At 36.3% G+C, this 22,549-nt stretch overlaps 1 protein-coding gene across 2 annotated transcripts in view; it reads right to left on the bottom strand.

The window, feature by feature from the left end:
- LOC103022855 (potassium/sodium hyperpolarization-activated cyclic nucleotide-gated channel 1) overlaps positions 1-22,549 on the bottom strand; it is a 183,731-nt gene that overhangs the window by 70,147 nt on the left and 91,035 nt on the right. For both annotated transcript variants that reach the window (XM_022676552.2, XM_022676548.2), the window contains exon 3: positions 9,853-10,014. In XM_022676552.2, the coding sequence (XP_022532273.2) occupies positions 9,853-10,014 (162 nt within the window). The remainder of the gene's footprint in view (positions 1-9,852; positions 10,015-22,549) is intronic.

Here is a 22,549-nt window from a genome sequence, read left to right as displayed (position 1 = left end):
CCTCTTCACCCATAATGCATCGTGATTATCCTGGAACGAGCCTCAGCGATGCAGAGCGATCCTCAGTTATACACACTGATGTGTTTTTAATAACATCAAGTAGTGAACACAGTAAAGCACTCATCCGGCTGCCGGTATAACGGCCTCGGCTCCATCAGAGAGCCAGGCCTCGGGAGAGAGAGAGCTAGCGTTAGCGCTGAGGCTACGGACTGGCAGCAACATCACAGATTGCCTTACGGTACAAGTGTCACAATATAAAATAAAATAAATGTCACGCAATGATAAATATGACTGGATACATATACAGTACCATTCTTTCTTTCCTACACTGTAAATTAATAGACTATGTAGTAACTTAAAAGTGTGAAACAAACAAAAATACTCTATTAACTTGAGGTTTCTGAGGCTGGTAACTCTGATGAACGTATCCTGTGCAACAGAGAAAACTCTTAGTCTTCCTTTTCCGGAGTGGTCCTGATGAGTGCCAGTTTCACCATAACGTTTTTTCTTATGATCTTTGCAACTGCAATTAAGGAAACTTTTAAAGTTCTTGAAAAGTTTCTGGCTGATTGACCTTCATTACTTAAAGCATTTATTCAAAAAATAAACTCTTGTTGAGTTCAGCACAGCTGTTAACTTAAAAAATACTCTACCTCATAAATCTCATAAAGCTGACTGAGAAAATGCAGCCAAGATGTGCAAAACAACAAAGTCAACTAAGCATTAAAAATCGTTTTAAAATAATGAAAAAACACTGAACTTAAGACGTTTCCAAACTTTTGATTGGTATTGTACAAAAACAAAAGTTTTAGGAAACTGATCATTATTTTTTATTCTGAAATCAAGATTTTTTTTTTTTGAAGGTGCTTTCCACAGCATATAAAAAAAAAAAAAGAATTGCTGTAAGGATTTGATTGTATTCAGCATTCAACTGTTAGGATTTTGGATTACCCATCTCTGTGTATAACTATAGGTTTAAATAGGATCTCCGGTGGATTTGGTGTTTTACAGAGACTCTAAAACTGCACTTGGCAGACATTACATATGTTGTAAAATAACATATGACATTGCAAAGACTGTTATTGGTCTAAAAATGTTTTTTTTTTTTTTTTAGAACGTTTCTAACTGTTGTTCGTCTTGCTGGTGTTGAAGTGTTGTTAGCCAATCAGAGGCGATATGTGTGCATGTATAGAATACTATACAAAATCCTATTGTCCCCTTGACTCCTTCACTGGACTAAAGCAGGGTTATACTGGATCACCGGATCACTTTTTTTTTTCCACAAAAACACGTGAAAAGCTCACATGTAATTTATTCATACTATAGACCATAACTAGACATTTCAAAATGAATAAATAAAAAAATATATATATGAAACGAGACCTTTAAGCTTAAAATTATCTATGGGTTTACAAGGCGGAGTATTGGTTGGAGCACCATCATTCCAGAGAACACAGTTCCACCGCTCTACAGCTCAATGGGTTCATATGTTTCTGCTTCAGATAGTTCAGATGCCTTTTCTATGCTAAACAAGCTATGTGTGTGTCTGTGTGTGTGTGTGTGTATTTGCACCTCTGTGTCAGCAATGCATGCAGCCAACATAAAGTAGCTCAACACAGTCATTAAAAGCTGTGTCCTCAAATATTTGGACACGTCGCGTCCATGTATCTGTAATGAATGTGCTTTTCAACTGTGCTTAAGCCAGTCAGCTTTTTTAAACACATGCTTCCACTAGCTGCACATGAAATATGAGCGTGTGGCTGTGACACATTTAGCACAGAGCTGAAGAACTGCGTCCCATTTCCAACAGCGCGTTTAATACGTCTTCATCAAGTGCGTCATACCTACGTTACACAAGTGGCCGTGAGTAACAGGAGGGGAGGAGGGAACGTGAAGAGCTGGAGATCTTAATTGGAACACATTCTCACCCTGGGCTGCAGTAGACTCTAATTAGCGCACTAGTCAGCTAGCTTTAGGAAAACTTTTTAAAAAGTGTTTTAAAAAAACACACACGTGCATACAGTGACGTGAAAAAGTATTTGCCATTTGCCCCCTTACAGATTTATTTTATTTCTGCATTTTTGTTATACTTATATATTTTTTTAATTATCAAACTAACTTTATAATATCAGATAACCTGAGTAAATATAAAAAAGCACTTTTTAAACAATAATTTAATGTATTAAAGCAAAAAAAATAAATAAATCTCTAATTTGTGGAAAAATTGTTTGCCCCCTAAAAATAAACTGTGATAAATCACAGAAAATAAACTGTGATAAATCACAGAAAATAAACTGTGATAAATCACAGAAAATAAACTGTGATAAATCACAGAAAATAAACTGTGATAAATCACAGAACTTGTCTGACAACATGAAGCAGAAAAAATATCTCAAAAAGGCTACAGGCAGACATTATGCCACGATCTAAAGGAATACAAAAAAAAAAAAAAAAACAGATAAGAAAACAAAGTTATTGATCATATATAATGGTACAAAAAAAAAATCTAAGACATTAAGACTTCAGAGAACCACAGTGATTCACTATTATTCACAAATGGAAAAAGCATGGAACACTGGTGAACCTTCCCAGGAGTGACTGGCCGATTGAAATGACTCCAAAAGGGAATGAACAACTCATCCAGGAGGTCCCAAAAGAATTCAGAACAATATTTAAAGAACTGCAGGTCTCACTCGCCTCAGTTAATGTCAGTCGTAGTGATTTAATATATGATAGATACTAGTTGAACATGGTTTCCAGTAAAAGCACCCCCTCTCAGGAGTGCGTATGCACCATCTTTACTTAGAAATGCACTTCAGAGAGCAGGTGCTTTTTATGGCGGGGGTGCAGATTTTAGCGCACTTTCAAAATAAAAGTTTATTTCAAAACAATTTCTGCTTTTTCTGCGGTATCACCTACCCACCTATTTCACCTATTACCTCCCCCACCCCCGGTTCCTACACCAGGGTTCTTATAAGCCGGAACAGAACTGGTTTAAGAACCACAGTTCTTTTGGTGGAACAGCGCTGTGTATGCTCAGAAACTAAAAAAAAAGATAACATCCAACGTCCAACACAGAATCTGGTAACTTGCTCTTACAGCCTTGAACACACAGAGACTGAAAGGGTATAAAGCCTCAGTATTAAGCTGTGGAGCAGTGGAAGAACTGTGTTCTCTGGAATGATGGAGCTCCATCCAGTAACTTTGGGATTTGGAGATGGTAAATTCATCCAACATCCTGACCTCGCTAACCTCACTAATGCTGTTGTTTATGGCTGAATGCAAGCAAATCCTTATAGCAATTCTCGAAAAATCTGATTGAAATCCTTTTTCTGCACAGTAGAGGCAGTTACTCCAACAAAAGCAAACATGTATGATCTTTTATTGCCTTGATTTCAGAAGAAACAAACAATGTCTCAATACTTTTGTCTACAGAGTATCAAGAGTAAAATAAAGAATCTCCACCAGCAGCCACAGAGCAGATGGAGCAGAATGAACATAAAGTCAATTAAACATTGAAAGATTCTGGAGTTAATAAAGATTTTACAGTGTTTTACTGCTGTGTGTGTTATAAGGGAATTTCAGCAGGTTGTAATGAGTTTTGAAGTTTTGCTGCTGAAATCAACACTTTAGTTTCCTCATTCGCTCTCCTCTCCCAGGACTCGTACAACTTCAGCTAATACAGTAATGAAACGGCTGCCCTTAAACGGCCCTCTGTGACTCTGCTTTGTTAAAATCGCTAGGCTATTAAAACGAAGGCCTGGAATACACGGATATCCTAAACTGGATTGGAGAGCTGCTAACTTGATTTTTAGACCACTCAACTGAATTATGTCTGACTGAGCAATAGGGCTGCATGATATTGGAACATAATAACATTTCAATATAAAATACAGGTATAAATATAAAGATTTTATACATATATATATATATATTTTTTTTGGATGATCTAAGCTGGTATTTGATGGTTACGCTAGATGAAATAGACTAATAAAAACTAAAAAAACTAACCATTTTTGGTGAGTTGAACTTTTTCTAAACATTACAGTTAACATTCTTAGACGGTTCTAACTGTCAAGTTTTCCAGATGTTCTAAGAACTTTTTTATTGAACGCTTTGGTTGTTAATGTTCGTCTACCTGGGAACGCTATGTACAAAAAAATAATTGTGATGACAGGTGGTTCTCTACCTATGTAAACCCATTGGCTTTTATTTGCTGCTCTTGTCTCATAGTCGCTGACTGGTCTAGATATTAAACCTGCTAGATATTTGTCAGGTGTCTGTGGTTTATCGGCGATCGCTCGGCGTCAGCTTGAAAAGCATCGTTTAGCAGTTCATGCTACACAACTGAGAAAACTATCGTTTGACTCAAAAACCACACTGTAAGCCTGGATAAGTTGAATTTATTTAAGAAATTTGAGGAAACCAGTTGTCTTAAAAAAGTTAAGTAATGGGTAATGAAAACTTAAGTTAGCATGACTGAAAACATCAAGTTATTACAACTAAAGGGGAAGTTGATTTAACTTTTTTATTTTTGTTATAGTGTACACCGGATAAGTTGAATTTACTTAAATGCAGCTGGTTTGCTCATTTTTTGTAAGTAATGGGAATAAAAACCTGAGTTAGCATAAATTAAAACATCAAGTTATTACAACTAAAGGGGAAGTTGATTTATTTCTAAGGTAGCCCAGGGGGAATCACTACACACTGATGGTGAGTGTTAGTCAGAAACTGTTGGACACACCCAGTATGCAAATAGATTGTGACAGAAGCCAATGGAAAAGAAGCTGTTAATGGCAACAGACTGAAGTTATTATAAATTGGTTCAAATCAAAGATCTCAGTTTAAATGTATATATGTGTCCACAAATGTTCAAATGAGTCAAAATAGTTGAGAAGTGTTCAGAAATTTCCAATTTTATGTAAAATAGACTACATCATTTGAGCTCAAACAATGTGTGGGTTTTCAGTGCAGGCTACAGTGCTTCCTTCTGTTGGGATGTTTCCATCTTGACCGATTGCATAATTATTCACATTTTCTACTAGAACATTTTAGCACAAAAAAATGATTTTGAATTGATTTTAATGCCTGTGAGACAAAATATATTTCAAAATCATTCAATTTCTGAATGACATTTTTCTTTCCACAATATAGACATTATAGACTTTATATAAAAAAAAAAGCATGCCGAGACTCTATACTGCACATTTGTATCTCAGTGAACCTCCAGTAACTCTGAACCCTATGGCATCTGTAAAGAGATGTTGCGTAACCGCACATCTCTGTTATCTAATATGATGCTAAGCTAAAAGACTGTGATGAGGCCGCGGTTTTCCCGTGCCCGTAGACATACACGTGGTTGGAAAATGCACATCTTTGTTGACAGATAAACCCACACTGAGAGCTGAGGGGTTGGATAATCACTAATATTCATTCTGCTGCTAGTAAATATGATTCATTTGACTATTGAATGAACTGACCTCCTAACCTGTCCAATTTTGGGTACACCTACTTCTACCTACACTCTTCGTCTTTGGCTACTTCATCCAAAATTCCAACCATATACAGTATCCAACAAACGTGAGCATACACCCTTAACACTTCTGCAAATATTTGATCATACCTTTCATTGGGACAACCCTATTAAAATGAAACTTAGAAAACATAACTTAGAGTAGATTGTGTGCAACCTGTATAACAGTATATATTTACTGTCTTCTAAAAAATTACTCAACACACAGTCATTCATGTCTATATAACTGGCAACACAAGTGTACACAAGTACACCTCACAATGAATATGTCTTAATTGTGCCCAATTGTGTCATTTTCCATGCCTGGTGTCATGTGATTCAGTAGCGTTACGCTGGGTAGTTAAAGATGAGGTCACTATCATTCGTCTTGCTAAAAGACAAATGTTAAATGAAACAAATGTTAAATCAAACATTTAACATCAAATCGAAAAAGAATGTGCTGCACTTTATTATTTCACACGTTTTCACATGGTTTCTGTAACATCACAGGCTTACCTTGCTGGAACTTTCTCAAAATGTTGCCAAACATTTGGCCCACATATAATGTTCTCTCTTTGCTAAAAAAAAAAAAATAGAGTTGCAAGGTTTTTGCAGGACAACAATGACATATTTATTTGAGTTTAATAGACTATCAACATCAAACTGGGTAGCCATCAAGCTTATTATATTGTGGTGGACCAGTTTGGCCATGCTGGTTGACTCAAATGGTCATTCACACTGTTAAATCAACATTCTTAGTGTTCAATAAATAATTTGAGTAGGCTCTTTTGGTTTTCAGTAAAGATGAGATTAGGTAGTTGCTGATCTTGTCTTATAATCGCTATAAGACAAGAATTAAACAGGTGTCCCAATACTTTTGTCATACATATAGTCTAGGTGCAGGGAATAAAGTGGTGCTGGGCAGGACCACCCACAAGCAGAACATTGTGGAGACTCTGCATTGAGAGCGTTCAAAGTGTCTCTTGCTGCAGCATCTTTGTGTTCTCTGATGCTTCTGGGAAACTGAAAGAGCTAGACTCTAAAAGCTTCTCAGAGGCTTTCCTCCTTCAGAGAGAGAGAGAGAGAGAGAGAGAGAGACGGAGAGAGAGAGAGAGAGAGAGAGAGAGAGAGAGGCTAAGAACTGGATGGCATCCAAGACCTGGCTCAAGAGTAGGGAAGAGATAAAGAGCCAAAAGAAAGCGAGAGAGAGAAATAGAGAGAGAGAGAAATAGAGAGAGAGAGGGTAGAAAGTGTGTGTTCTGAATGCCTGCTGCATTGGCAGACCACCATTTGACCTTGAAGATTATGAGTTAAACAACGGAGCCAAGTGGCGCTAAAAAGGAATTCATCCCGGCTTTTTAATCGGCCGTTTTCGCTTCGATATGATGTGTAATTGGAAAGCCCGTCCAGCCATCTGCTGTTTAGCCCTGATCCAGCTCTGCTTTCGTAAAGGTCAAGTAGAGCCGTTACGTTCTGCTCAATTTTCACAGCCTCACTCTTTTCATCACCGGCTACGCCAGCTCTAAATACCCACATCGCTCCACACTCACGCACTGCCACTCCCTGACATTTTCATATCCACCCCCCCCCTAAATCTGAAGCTGAACTGTAACAGTGTGCTGGTATTTATATATATATATATATATATATATATATATATATATATCTCACGCTGAAAGTTAGTTTGGCAGTATGTGAATTAAGCATGATAACCTTATTTTTTCCAATGGGATTGTCCACACCTGTATACGAGTATAAGGTGCATAAGGTGTTATCTTGTCATGAGTAAGGATAAGCACTGACCAGTGTGCTCATGGCAAGGCAAAGTGAATTATAATAAGAGCTTGAGTGAGGCCTGATGGTGGGTGCAGATGGATGATGGGACATTTTTGAAGTTGGCATTGGACATTTTGGTGCTGGCATTTAATTCACAGTGTCACATGTGCATCTGTAATATATCTTAGCCCATATCTGGACAGAATTAGTTTTTCTCTCTTTTATCCTCTGTGATTTTATTCCCGTCCAGAACGACCATGTGCATGTTTTCTCAGACCTTAGTCCTCTGAGAAAATGACAGGCTGAATTATCTACTGTTTTTCTCTGAACTCCGTGCTCCTCCGGTAATTTTAGTCCTGTCCAGATAGACATCTCTGAGTTTCCTCTCCTTATGTTTAATAAAATTGCTATTTATCCAATGCCACGCACCGTAATTACACTTCAGATAGTTTCCACGGAGATCCACATAAAGTCTTACTCGTAGTAGTTGGTCAGTGAATGTATATGTGTGCAATGTCCAAAATGCCTGTCTTTACTATGCTAATAGTAGTGCTAAATTACCTAGATATGGGAAGCAACCTTACTGAAGCCCAGTGATTACCTGTTCAGCAGAAAAATAGCACTGTTTGCATTCTGCTGTCTATACCTGACAAACTGGGGTTGGAGGCCACACCCCACACAGTTTACTGTGATGTACCACACAGGTCCCACAGGTCAATGCAGTGATCTTTAGCCCTCACATCACATGACAAAAGTCATGGGACACTACTGGGATACTGTTTAATGTCTCATGATATTTGCCATGTCAGTGTGAAGTGATCTTTTAAATATCTGACTTCGTTCACATTTATCATGGATGAAAATGAGGGGATTTTTGCTTTAAACCCTTAATTCCTCCCACAGCAGTTAAATCATTGTTAGCCTTTATCACTGCACTGCTAATTCTCCTTCTCCCCGACTCTCTTCAACGCTGGATATAATCTGTTCTGACCTAAAATTCTGGGTTATGCACTGCTGAGTTTTGTATTTTCACCTCTCTCTCTCTCTGTCTTTAATACTCGAGGTTGAGGATGTTAATCTTGATTAAAAGCATCAGTAACAGAATGGTTAGAGCGTGCATCAGTTTCATTTCTTACTGAATTCAATTGTTTGGACAGGAGGGAAATGCAAATAAAAAAGTGCATTGTTTTTTTACATTTAATTCAGACTTTTATTACAGTACAAAAAGGTTTAAACCCAAGATATTTTATATTATTGTTTTGTTTAGTATCTGCCTTGTTTTATTAGATTGCATCAATTTCTCTGTACTCTAGGGCATCTGGGATAAACAATCACTCTGTGGAAATATGTATTGTGGTCAGATTAATTAATTTAGACTGTTATCAGCAGCAAGCTTAAAAGCCGGGGTTTGTAATAATGCATTGCAATAATGCATTGTTCATTGCTATCTTTCACTCTGCCAACAGTTTTTTTTTTCCATGCCTTCCGCCTGCATTGTTTAAATAGCAACGGTTCTTGTGAATATATTCACACTGCTGTGTGTGGTGGTCTGGCAATGAGGTGTGTTTAGGTACATTTCTGGCGTATTGCTATCTTGGCAAAAGAAAACAAAGGTGCGCCATTGACTGAAAAACTAGACCTAGACAGGGGTCAACAGTCAGACGTTCATTGCTATCTTGGCAGTGAATTGTCAACACAGACGCAGCAGTGCACAAACCCATAGCATGTGCCTGTTGCCAGATTTGCAAACTTTTACATTAACAATATACAGAATAAACAAGCGTGAAGGTGTAGCTCAGTTTTCTCTGCTGAGAAGCGTTGGACATGGCAGCTGCGCCCCTGAAATAGCAATCCGCCAAAGTCAGAGTGCACCTGGCTCTTAAAGGGAAGAGCAAGTGACACGCCCAAAAAAACACACCCATGATATGTTTGCCTATTGATCGATAATAGGATAATAGGTCCCCACATCTTTTCCAGAAACATCTATTAATTTTTCCAGATAATCTTGTGTCTCCTATTTCATTCTTATATTATTAATTAATTAAAAATGTATTTAATTTAGTTGTACTTTAATCAACTATTGATTTATCTTTATTTTTTATTTTTATTTTGTTGCTGTAACTTGTCCTGTACATATGCACCACTGTCAATAAAACTACTTCATTTGAAATGCAATAATGGATGTATATTAATGTATATTATGTATATTATCTTGGATTCTTAAAACTAACGCAAAACATTGCAGTTTTATTTTATGTGCGTTTTCCATACCGTCCAAACTTTCTTCATTATTTAGATTTTGATTATAAAATATGGTGAAAAAAAATGACTCATATGTATTTGAGTAATAATACTTAATCAGTTAATAGATGCGAAATGCAATGCTGGTGTCTACACCATATAAAAACACCATTTACACCAATAAATACACCATAAACGCATCATAAAATCACTTTAAAACACAGTCCAATGGACATTCCCAAACTTTCCCAAGACATTATTCTCTACATAGTGGTGATAAAAAAATAACAAACGAAGGAATGAAAAAGAGGTTGAATACTTACAACCATACCGTTTAACGACACCCAGCAATCCGGAGGGAAATCCTGGAGCAGAGGCACCAGGAACTGCAGGCAGCCGTCCCAGTGACACAGCAGCAGCATCATACCAATCAGATTAAAGATTCGTACCACTGCACTCGCCAGGTCATAGGTCATGTGGAAAATCTGAGGAGGAACAAACAGAAATGCTGGTCAGTAAATATGTTGATTATTGTTCACAGCACAATACTGCATAACTGACAGCTAGAGTGATAAATATTAAATACTGTGTTAGATATAACACTATAATTACACAATCACCTGATCACAATTATGTGAGAAAGCCTTAACTACTGTATACTTGTATTTGCTGACCACAATCACAATTACAAACATAATATAAATTATATGAACACACAGAATATGAATTCAATTTATTTTCACTGTAACAAATAAGGTTAGACAAGTATCTGAGTGAGACAATGTGTATCTGTTACATAACTACTGTTTTAATAGTGACAATAGAGACCACTTAATGATGTTTTTCCTTTATTTTACCAAATTAAAAACCTCTGGAATATAATCGAGAGGAAGATGGATGATCACAAGCCATCAAACCATCAAACTGAACTGCTTGAATTCATACTCTAGGAGTAAAGCAGCATAAAGTTATCCAAAAGCAGTGTGTAAGACTGGTGGAGGAGAAAATGATGCCAAGATGCATGAAAACTGTGATTTAAAACCAGGGTTATTCCACCAAATATTGATTTCTGAAATTTTATGAATATAAACTTGTTTTCTTTGCATTATTTGAGGTCTGAAAGTTCTGCATCTTTTTTTGTTATTTTAGCCATTTCTCATTTTCGGCAAATAAATGCTCTAAATGACAATATTTTTATTTGGAATTTGGGAGGAATGTTGTCTGTAGTTTATAGAATAAAATAACAATGTTCATTTTACTCAAACATAAACCTATAAATAGCAAAATCAGAGAAACTGGTTCAGAAACTGAAGTGGTCTCTTATTTTTTTTCAGAGCTGTATATGTAATCCAATCACCCTAAATTATAAAGTAGCAGTCAAAAATATTTGTCTATGAGTGCCGTTATCAGCCGGTTATGCACTGTAACCGAAGCTCTCCATGTAGTACTCCACCACATACAGGTAACCTAGCAGCAATGCAGCTACAAACAGAGCAGCAATGGAAATCTTTTAACTGGCGAGGGTTTATAACCATCATCCTCTTTAACTCAGAATCTTTTAACAAACAGCGATAATGGAACCATAGTATAATTGCAATAATACACTCAACAAGAGATGCTATCTTGAAGAATCTAAAATATAAAACATTCTTGTTTAACACTTTTTTGGGGTTTACTAAATAACTCTATATGATTTTCTTTATATTCTTTATAGTAAGTATGACTTTATTATTAATTTACAATGCAGAACATTTAAAAATAATAAAAAACACTGTATTTAAGGTGTGTCCAAACTTTTAACAGGTACTGTAAGTCAGCTTTGTTTGTGTGTGTGTGTGTAGTAATAGTGTATTAGTGTATGCAGTACGTGACTTAATGAGTTTCTCTCCTGCTGATTCCCCTGCAGAGTTTTATTGAAGCTCTAATCAGATCCACCTGATTCCCCCATTCAGAAACGTCTGACGACTTGAACAACTCAATCAAGTGTGTGTGTGTGTGTGTGACACTTGACGTGTCTACAGCATATAAAAACAAAAAATACTCTTTTCAAGGCAATTAAATCAAACATGTCATGTTGCTATGTTTTGATTATTGACACAAAAAGCAAAGTAGATACACAGCGCTGTCTCTGTGTCTGTGTGAGTGACAGGCTGCTGCTGCCTGAGAAGAACGAGAAGGAGTGCGAGGAGTAAACACGAGGTAACCGCATGGCCTCCATCCACATGGTTGGGCACGTGCTTGGAAACATGAGCACGTGTGGAAAGCTTTGCACAGATATTTCCAGTTACAGCTGAATTCACGCTTTTAATCCCAGAAAAATGCTCTTTTTTACCTTTTAAAAAGCCATTTAAATGCCTGATTAAAGGGCCGATTACTGTTGGTTTGCTGTTTTTCTTGGGTTTTAAGCTCTTGATCGGTCCAGACGCGAGACAGCACGTGAGTGGTGGCAGGGCTGATGACGTCATGAGCCCTGCATTGTTAAATATCACAATATATATATAAATATGTGCTATATGTGATATATATGTGCCATATCATATCGTCCACAGTATAATCGGCAACATTTTTCAATATCGTGAACGATATTATACCCTGAAATATCGTGCCATGTCACTCACCCCTAATTATCACCATTACATATCTACTAAAGACTATATTATATCTGTCCAGTATCATTTATTTTACTTTAATCCTGGATATATGGAGATATGTAGAGGACATTATTATTAGTACCATGACATTCTGGATCACTGACTTCTGTTACAAATTAATGTTACTGATTAATGTCTTGTATTGTTTAAAATTTGATTTAGGGGTGTGCCATATCATATAATATGCAATAAGAAAATTTTATATTCATTTTGTTGCAGTAGTGTTTTCTTGAAATCATTTTTATTTTATTCAGTATTTCGTCATATCGCCAAGAGTATCGTGATATTATTTTAGGGCCATATCGCCCACCCCTAATATATATATATATATATATATATATATATATATATATATATATATATATATATATATATATATATATATATATAGTTACTCTAACAAAAGCAGGATAAACTCATTTTAACACTTTTAATTTCAGCAAAACAATGAATGTGCAGATGCCTCAATACCCAATGACTCTACAGTGTAAAAACAATTAAAATCACAACAATAAACAAAAGCACTGCAACACTGCATCACCGCCTGCCTCCCTCCTTTATACCTGCACTGCAGACGGATGCGCAGGATGTGCAGGATGTTCCCGCTTTAAAAAGGACAGGAAACAGACGCTATTCATCACAGAGCGCTGTACATATAGGTGGGATATAACTGATATTATTTATATTTCTCTGAATCGCGGCTCCGGCGGTCTGGTGAGTGCTCTGCATACAGATGAAGCCTCTTCACATCACTACTAGATCTCTTTCAGGCTGACTAATGCAGCCGCCGCCGCTCTCCACCCACTAATGGAGGAACGTGTTTATGAAGATCATGATTCAGCATGAGAGTGGAGACTGCAGAAACGTTGTGCTCATCGCTGATGATAAAAGATACAGAAGTTCTGATTTTAATCTTAATACTGATCTTAAACATCGAAAGCAAGAATCAGCAAATACAAAACTAAAGAATCTATGAAGCCCTACTTGTTGGATTTTTCTCTTTATCATCCTCAAATTATCTGCATTCATTTTCATTTCTACAACAGTGGTTAAAAAATTAATAAATGCATAAATAAACGTTTTATTCAACTGGAAAAAGCGAACAAAGTTATTAATAAAGCACTGGTACAGTTTGCTAACTAATCACCCTAATCTGGAAAGGCTAACTGTTACGGTTGGGGTAGGTGTGGGATCCAAGTGCAGAGCAGATATGGCGATTTATATAATGAATATATAATGGATATATTTGTATATATATTTATATACTTATATAGGATATAGTTCTATTATTTATTATTCAGTTCTAGTAGTGGTTTTGAAATAATTGTTTTATAGGTGTTGTGCTTAAGCAACTGGTTTTCAAAGGAGACTGGAGAACGGGTGGAGAAAAAAAAATACAAGAGGTGTGGAAAAAAGGCGGGAAACAGAACGAAGGAAATGCCACATGTACCAATGGCTTTCACCAACAAAAGACAGCTTTAAACTTCAAATAAACCAAACTAAAACACAACCAAACTCAAAACTGGCTGAGCACACATCATTCCTCTCTTTATGCTCTCTTTTGAGATATTTTCTTTTCTTTTCTTTTCTTTTTTGTGGCTTTCTTTCCAGATATATTTCCTTCTTTTGAAATCACATTTTCTTTTCTTTTCTTTTCCTGGTCACCACTCTGTTAGGGTGCAACAGTGAGGTCTGGTTTGACTAAGGTTTATATAGGGTAGTGCACAGGTGCAGCTGGTTGATGCTGATCACCGCCGAGAATTCTGGGAGTTGGAGTTTTGGGATCCCACTCTACCACTTCCTCCCCTATGTCTACCAGTCCCCCTAATATTTACCATAAAAGATAAAAGATAATATCAGTAAATAAACATCTGGTCCTCATGTTACTAGTACTTTGTGATATGGGGAGACCTAGACAAATACTAAATTAATGAAATAAATTTTATATATATATATATATATATATATTTTTTTTTTTTTTCCCACAATTCAGTTTGAATGCATTGTTTGGGCACAATCCAAGACTTATTTTACTCAAAATAAATTAGCAGAATATCGATAATAAAACATTTTAACAGGCAAAACAATTAGATGTGCATTCATGATGCACTATGATGCATAAAATGATGCATTTTTACACCTGCAGAGTTGATATATGTATTAAAAATTACACAGATTACACAGGCATTTATTAGAAGCTGAATCATATATATATATATATATATATATATATATATAAACTTTAATATAAAGTAACAGAGGCAGAAAACTGGAGCGGGGAAATTAGGAGAGAGAGAGAAAAGCAGTTTTAATGAAACAGAAAATGTAGCGATGACCTGGATCATCTCAACAGAGAGATTCAATCATGGGTGAATGGAGACAGAGAATGAGAGAGAAAAAGAGAGGGAGAGAGAGAGAGAGAGAGAGAGAGAGAGATTTATTCATGGCTTTTCATGGTTTAATCCTAAGGAGTTTTCTCTTCCAGAGACTTAGTACAGGGTTCCAGACTCTTACATAATTCACACGTTCCCAGACATTTAATATATAAAACCCACCGGCCAGAACAAAACGACCACAGCCATCCCCAACCAACACACTCCAATATATACAATATATATATAACACTGCTGTGTTAGCAATGAAATAAATATATATATATATATATTTATTATATATAATAACACCACTGTCACACAAAACTAAACACACACCATATATCAAATTTACAGGAGAAATATAAAACTGAGCTCTTTTAGCAGATCACCATATATTAACCATTTCCCCTTTTATTATTATACAACATTTTGGTAACACTTTACAATGAAAACATTAAATAACATTATTTACATCACTCTTAATGGTTTAACGAATTATTAATTGGCACTAGTTAAGACATTATTAATTGTTGTAAAGGATTTTTTTTTACTAATATCTCAATTCATTATTATGTACAACATTCTTAATCATTAGTAATCATGTAGTAATGTATAATATGTATAGTATTATACAGTATCAATTAATTCATCATTTCGTTGAGACTTTAGGGTTGAGCGATTTGTCCCTAAATATAAATATAACATTATATACATTTTTTCAAAATCAATTTAATAAATGTAATAATTATTGTACAAATTGTATTTAATATAAATAAGTTTTATAAACTTAGTAAAAGAAAAAAAAAAAACACCTATAAAGGTTTGTATAGTTCCTAAACAGTAGCTTAGCAACACCCTGATATTGTATAAAATAATAGTAAATAGTAAAAGTATTAGTATAGATTAATAGTAAAACAAAATTTAAAAAATAACAAAAATGAAATAATGTAACAAAAATAAATCTACCACAAAACTAAAGCGTGTGTGGCTTATTTAGTGCATGCATATAAACGTTGGTAACACTTTACAATAAAACCATTAAATAACATTATTTACATCACTCTTAATGGTTTAACTTATTATTAATTGACACTAGTTAAGACATTATTAATTGTTTTAAAGGATTTTTTACTAATATCTAATAAAAACATAGTAGTATATAATCTGTATAGTATTACGCAGTACCAATTAATTCATCATTTAAATGAGTCTAGGGTTGAGCGATTTGTCCCTAAATACAAATATCACATTATTATTTTTTTTTTTTTCAAAATAAATTTAACAAATGTAGCTTAGCAACACCCTGATATTTAAGAGATATTTCTAACTTTTTGAGGAAATGAAGAAAAAAAAAATGGAAAAAAATGGTTGATACTGTATATGGTTATTTGTTGGAAATGCTCACAATGGAAGTTTTTATTTTTTATTTTTTTATTCCAAGTAACTTATTTATTGGTCATTGGTCCATTTATAAAGAATGTGAGCTACATTGTGTAGAACAACAGCCAGATTCACGTTATGTCAATGTTAAAAGTAATAAATAATAATAGTAAAAGTAATAATAGTAAATAGTAATATTAAAACAAATGAATAAAATAGCAAAAATAAAATAATGTAATATTTATAATGTATCTACCACAAAACTAAAGTGGGTGTTGTCATACATCCGTCGATGTATCCCAGACCAGCTGTTATGTTTTATTTCTCTTTTTTTCTGTCTGAGTGCTGATCTGCTGCTGCTGCTGCTGCCGGGTGTCAGTCAGGGACACATGCTGTATATTGTGGCGAGGAACGTTTTTCAGACAGGGATTAATCCCTGAACTCAAACGTTGTTGTCAAACTGATCTGGATTTACAGCAGGATTGAGCTTATAGAACAGAAGATGTTCTAAAGCCTGTAGCAAAACCTATTAGTCAGCTACTGTTTTCCTACATTTAACCCTTTAAACTGCAGGCTTATTATTTAGTAAGGCTGAAACTAATGACTATTTTAGTAGTTGACTAAACTGCTAATTATTTATTTGATCAGAAATCAATATTTGGTGGAATAACCCTGGTTTTTAATCACAGTTTTAAACATGCATCTTGGCATCATGCTCTCCTCCACCAGGCTTACACACTGCTTTTAGATAACTTTATGACTGCAGTTCAGTTTGGTGGTTTGATGGCTTGTGATCCATCTTCCTCTTAATTATATTCCGTAGGTTTTTAATTTGGTAAAATCAAAGAAAATCATTTTTAAATGGTTTCTTTTTTTTTTTTGTCCAGAGCTGTACATGTAAGCATTATTAGTGCTATTACTGAACCAATATTCAGGTTCTGTAGTTACTGTATGATACTGGATGATTTAAAGCGCATTGTGTGAAGCACAAAAAAACACTTTAGGCCTTATTTTGGTGATCGATCTATAGGCGGTTAGTCAACCATGCACTGTGCAGCTTGATTTAGAGCGTGCCTGTGTGTTTTCGGTATCGTAACGACGGGAAAAGTAATCCTTGCGCGCCTCGAAAGGTGCAAAAGAAAGGTACTAATTCTCTTAATTAATCACGGGTGTGTTTTTGGGCGTAACGTGAAATAAGCCAGTCAGCGTGCCACTTGCCATTCTTTTTAAGAGCCAGACTCGCTCTGACTGGGCATGTGTGGCGCGCCTGCGTTAGCAATGAACCAAGATAGCAATGAGCGTCTGACGATTGACCTCTGTCTATTGAAGTTGCATTCTCATTTAGTGGCCCACCTGTGTTTTCCATTGACAAGATAGTAATACACTAGAAATTGACCTGAGCACACCTCACTTCCAGCACCATTGCTATTTAGACGATGCAGGTGAAAGGTGTGAAAATAGGCTGTTGGTGGAGTGTAAGATAGCAATGTTCCTACAGACACCCTTTGCGCAGGATGTAAGATAGGGCACAATGGCCTTGTGATGATAAATGGTAGAGGTAGACAGGCCCGGATGCTTTTAGATAAATGTCTAAAATGCTTGTGGTCCAACAGAAGGCTTTGTCATCACCTTGTCAGGTGAGCAGCGTCAGGACTGCGAGCGTTTTGGCTCGGCGTGAACAGCGAGCTGCGGCCGATGACGGGGTTTAATCAGAGCGGCTTAATGGAAATGAAATCCGTGGTGTGAATGAGTAAGGATGAGCTAAAGGCCCCTGTGGCTCCCAACCAAACCCCGTCTCCTCAACGCCTCCGTGGCCATCCGTGCTAATTCTCACGACCAAAGCGCATTTGCATAAGGAATTATTCATTCGCTTTTTCCTTTTTTTCCCCACTTTTTCCATGCTTGAGTGCTTGAGTTTCATCAGGCGTTCTTCACCAGAGCAGTGCCAAAAAGCTCTTACGAGGGAAAAATACCAGGAGACGCTCTCCCAGCCTGCTGAAAATAACCGGTTTTGCATGATAAACCAGTTATCACCTTTCTGTTCTGGCAATTAAGACGAAATCTGAAGCTTGAGGTAATTGTTATCTATTTCTGAGGTGACGGCGCCACTTCTTCTCTCTCCATAAAGCGCTCAAAAGCACTAAAGCGTTAATTTAACGGCACTTTAACAGCCTCCTTATGGTATGGTGCTGCACACACGCAATGACAGATTAAGAAGTTAATTTTATGCTTAACAAAGCCCCAAAGACAGTGAGTAATGGTGACCTTTTGTTTCCTGACACTGTCGCAGAATTACCATGAGGGGGCCGGGCTGTCACCGGAGATTAACGGAACAGACTGGGTACTCTTGTTTTATATTAAGTATTATTTTGTAATCTGACGCTTTTTCCACTGAAATGAACTCTGAGAACTCTATAGTGCATTGCTGCCTACAGGCAACATCGCCTATTATACCATTATAGCTTTTTGAAAATCAAAAATGATTAATTTCAAACATTTAACATTTGGTCAATATGCTTACACAGGGGAGGGGAGCACAAATAAAAAAATAAAACATAAAAATAAAAAAAGTGGTCACATGACCTTCAACACATGTAACCCATAATGATTCACTAATTCCCTTGAAAAAAAGAGCATTTTTGTATCTGGTCAACTGACCCACCCATTCCGATACAGCAGCTCACAGACGCAGCCTTGTGCTGATCCACATCACCCTAGGAGTGATGAGGGGAAAGAGCGCTATCTACTGTACCCACCAACCCAGAGAGAGCAATGCCAATTGTGCGCTCTCAGGGCTCCGGCAGCTGATGGCCCTGCCTCTATTCGAACTGCTGATTATGTAGCATTACAGAGTAGCGACTGCGCTCAGAGAAAAGTGCAGCAAACCCAGACGCCTGTGCTGATCAACAGCTGATCATCACCTGCGGGAGTGATGTGTAGAGTTGTTGACAAATTGTAGTTCAGTATGTTTCGCTTGGTCCTTTTTTGGCAAGCAATAAATATGTACAGTAGTACAAGTATTGGTTTGAAATATTAACCATATAATATAGCATTTTGTAAATAATTAGCATCGGCCAATACACTCTGACACTCTGGTCAAAGCCAGATCTGCACCAAGAGCTCTTAGAGCTTCCAGTACGGCTCGGCTTGAACCTCCATCCCTCAAAACACACAGAAAACAGACATCTAGACTCTTCTCTGTGCTGCACCAAGGTGGTGGAATGAACTTCCACTGGATGTCAGAACAGCAGAGTCACTCGCCATCTTCAAACGTCGACTGAAGACGCATCTTTTTAAAGAGTTCCTAAACTAAAAAAAAAAAAAAAAAGGTTCCTAGGGTTCTAAACATGATTAAGTTCTATGTATCTCTTGATCCTAGTCTACAAACTAGCTTTGGATATCTTAAGTAACTTTGAAGCACTGTTGTAAGTCGCTCTGGATAAGGGCGTCTGCTAAATACCGTAAATGTAAATGTTTTATTTGTCCACTGTGGTACAATGTTGCCTTGAGGCAAAAGACTTATTAAAGACATATAAATAAATACATTTAAATCTTCATAAGATAAAAAAAGGAAATAAAAAAAAAACATCAAATATATATCTTTTCGTATGTCGTATTGATATCATAATACACACGAGATTGTGGGTTAAAGCTCACACCATTTTGAAGATGGCTTTTTTATTATTATTAAATATTCAAATAATTCTCACCTCATATCAAAGTGCAGGTGTGACCTCGCTACATCAATATAGCAAAAATATAGTAAAGCACATCTAATAGACGCACCGATAGCTCAATATCTTCAATAAGAGAATAAGTGTTTCAGAATAATAGGCATGAGCTGAGCTGAGCTAAAGAATAGAGTATTAAAAACTGAATTTATATTAAGCCTCAAATACAGGCAAAACACAGGTCAGCATTTCTATATGAGGTCACACATAAATAGACCCGGCCAACACAGGTCAGAAACTGGGCGGAGAAACGCTGAGCTGGGATAGACCCTGGAGGACGGGGAGGTCAGACAGAACGCACAGCCGTGGAGGACATCCAATAACCATATATACACATATATATATATATATATATATATATATATATATATATATATATATATATATATATATATATATATATATATAATATATATTAAGTAAAAAGTATTAAGGCACCTTTTTATTTTGTTTATTTTAAAACCAATGGTATTAAAATAGATTTAATATGGAATAAAAGTCTCTACCCTTCACAAAATGCTTTCTTCTAGATTTGAGAGCAATGCTGTGAGGAATTGATTGCATTTGGCAACAAGAGCCTTTGTAAATCAATGAAAGTTCCAGTTAAATAGTGTCTTTTTAACACCCAAGGGAATTTCACAATGAACACACTCCACAATCCACAATCCTGTACACTCAGCACTAAATCAACACACACTGACGAGAAGCAGCAGCCAATTAAACACTGCATACTCTTAACCAGAAACAACCATCCAGCTGGAGCCAATCCATCATGTATTATTTGTAACTTAAAAGTGTTAAACAATCCAACATACTCTGTGAAGATTCAATTTAAGCGTACAACAGAGGGAACTCTTGCTCTTCTTTTTCTGGAGCAGTCCTGATGAGTGCCAGTTTCGTCAACATCATAATGTTTTTAATTGTCTTTGCAGTAATTGCATTTGATGATGCTTTCTTTGCTTTAAAGTTCTCAAAATAACAATGTTCAAAAAAACATACATACAAAAAAATAATAATAATTAATAAAAGAAAGTAATGAGACGAAAACTACATTAATACCTACGTGAATCTACATTATAGAGATAGAAAATGTATAACACAAATCTCTCTTCTTTCTATACCTTCTCTCTCTCTCTCTCTCTCTCTCTCTCTTTCTCAAAGGTACACACTCACTCTATTACTCTTTTTTGCTCCCTATCTTTTTCTCTTTTGCTTTTCTTTCCGCTCCAAATCTGTCTTGTTAATCTTTTATTTTTTTTTAGTCCTATTCTATTGGCAATATTCAGGTTTTCATTAATTTTGCCACTTTTTTCACCCATCTAAATTTGTCTTTTTATTAAAAAAAAGCATTTACAATTTGTTTATATACTATTTCAAAAATATTAAGTAAACTACAAACATTTTTGCATATATATCTTTTTTTAAAAATATGACTTGAAGGAAACTAGAGGCCATTTATGGGTAAATCATTTTGGTTGCCAAATATTCAGTGCATCCATATGCTTGTTTTTTGGGCTATTTATCTATTTTTCATTTCATTTTTTTTCATTTATGTATTTATTCATTCCTTATTCCTATTTTCCAAATGTAAGTACTAGTGAGAAACGTGAAACAGTGAAATATGAGCCCACGTCACGTGTGACTCTGCTGAAGCTCTGTTCACTGCTGAGTTTCACTGGTTAAATGGACGCTGGCAAGGTCAGCGGGAGAAACGCAGACAGCACGTACAGCACAGAGGCACCAGCCTGACCAGCCTGATAACCACAAACTGGACACTGATACTCCAACCCAGGAGCAAATCCTGCCCTGATTCTGCTTTCAGAGAGAGGATATGAGGACATTCTGAAGAGAGTTAAAGGCGTTTTATCAAATAAAAATGTTGATTATTATTTTAATTAATACATTTTCCCCTTTTAATATTTTCCACCATCTATTCTTTATATTTCCTGAATATTTCATAAAATAAAAAAACAGGTCAAAAGAAATGCACCACAACAGTCTGGACACACGAGGTGTTACAGCAATGTAATAACAGTGATATTACTGCTGCCTCAGATATTCTTCCTTACTTAGTGATTTAAATCAGCTGGATAAGCACAAACACAGCCCGGGTGGAAGCAGATGGGCAGAATGGTGGAGGTGGGATGGAGGGATGGAGGGATGAGGGGAGCAAAGGAAGGGAAGGAGAGGAAGGAAAGGAGAGATGCAGACAGATATTATAATAATGAGGAAACGATAAACACGCGGACAGCTGAGTCAAGAGAAGAGAGAGGAGAGAGAGAGAGTAATGCCACGGCAAGCCTCAGGGGTTTTACACTTACTCACTATCAATTATCACCCCTTCCTTCTCTCTCTCTCTCTCTCTCTCTCTCTATCACTTTCTACCTCTCTATCTCTCCCTTTATATCACTCTCTCTTTCTCATCCTCTCACTCACATTTTGTCTCTCTATATCACTCTCTATCCCTTTCTCTCTATATATCTCTCTCTTTCTCCCACTCTATCTCTCTCTATCACTCTAGCTATCCCTTTCTCCTGCTCTCTCTCAAACACCCTTTCTCTCTCTATATTCCTCTCTGTCCCACTCCACATCACTCTTACTCTATCTCACTCTCTCTAACATTATAACTCTCCCACTATCGCTCTTCTTCTGTCTTTCTATCTATCTATCCCTCTCACTCACTCATCCTCTCTTCCGCTCACTCCATCTATATCACTCTTCTCTCTCTCTACTTCTTTCACTCTATTTCTCCCTCTTGCCTTTCTTTCTTTCACTTACTCTCTGTCTCTCTCACTCCTCCCTCCCTCCCTCATTCTATCTTCTCCCTATCCCTTTCTCTCTCTATATCACTCTCTTCCCCACTCTACATCACTCTTACTCTAT

The sequence above is a fragment of the Astyanax mexicanus genome, chromosome 17 (assembly GCF_023375975.1).
Source record: "Astyanax mexicanus isolate ESR-SI-001 chromosome 17, AstMex3_surface, whole genome shotgun sequence".
NCBI classification, from domain to species: domain Eukaryota; kingdom Metazoa; phylum Chordata; class Actinopteri; order Characiformes; family Acestrorhamphidae; genus Astyanax; species Astyanax mexicanus.
Note: the sequence above shows the minus strand (reverse complement) of the source record. Positions and strands in the feature narration are given on the sequence as shown.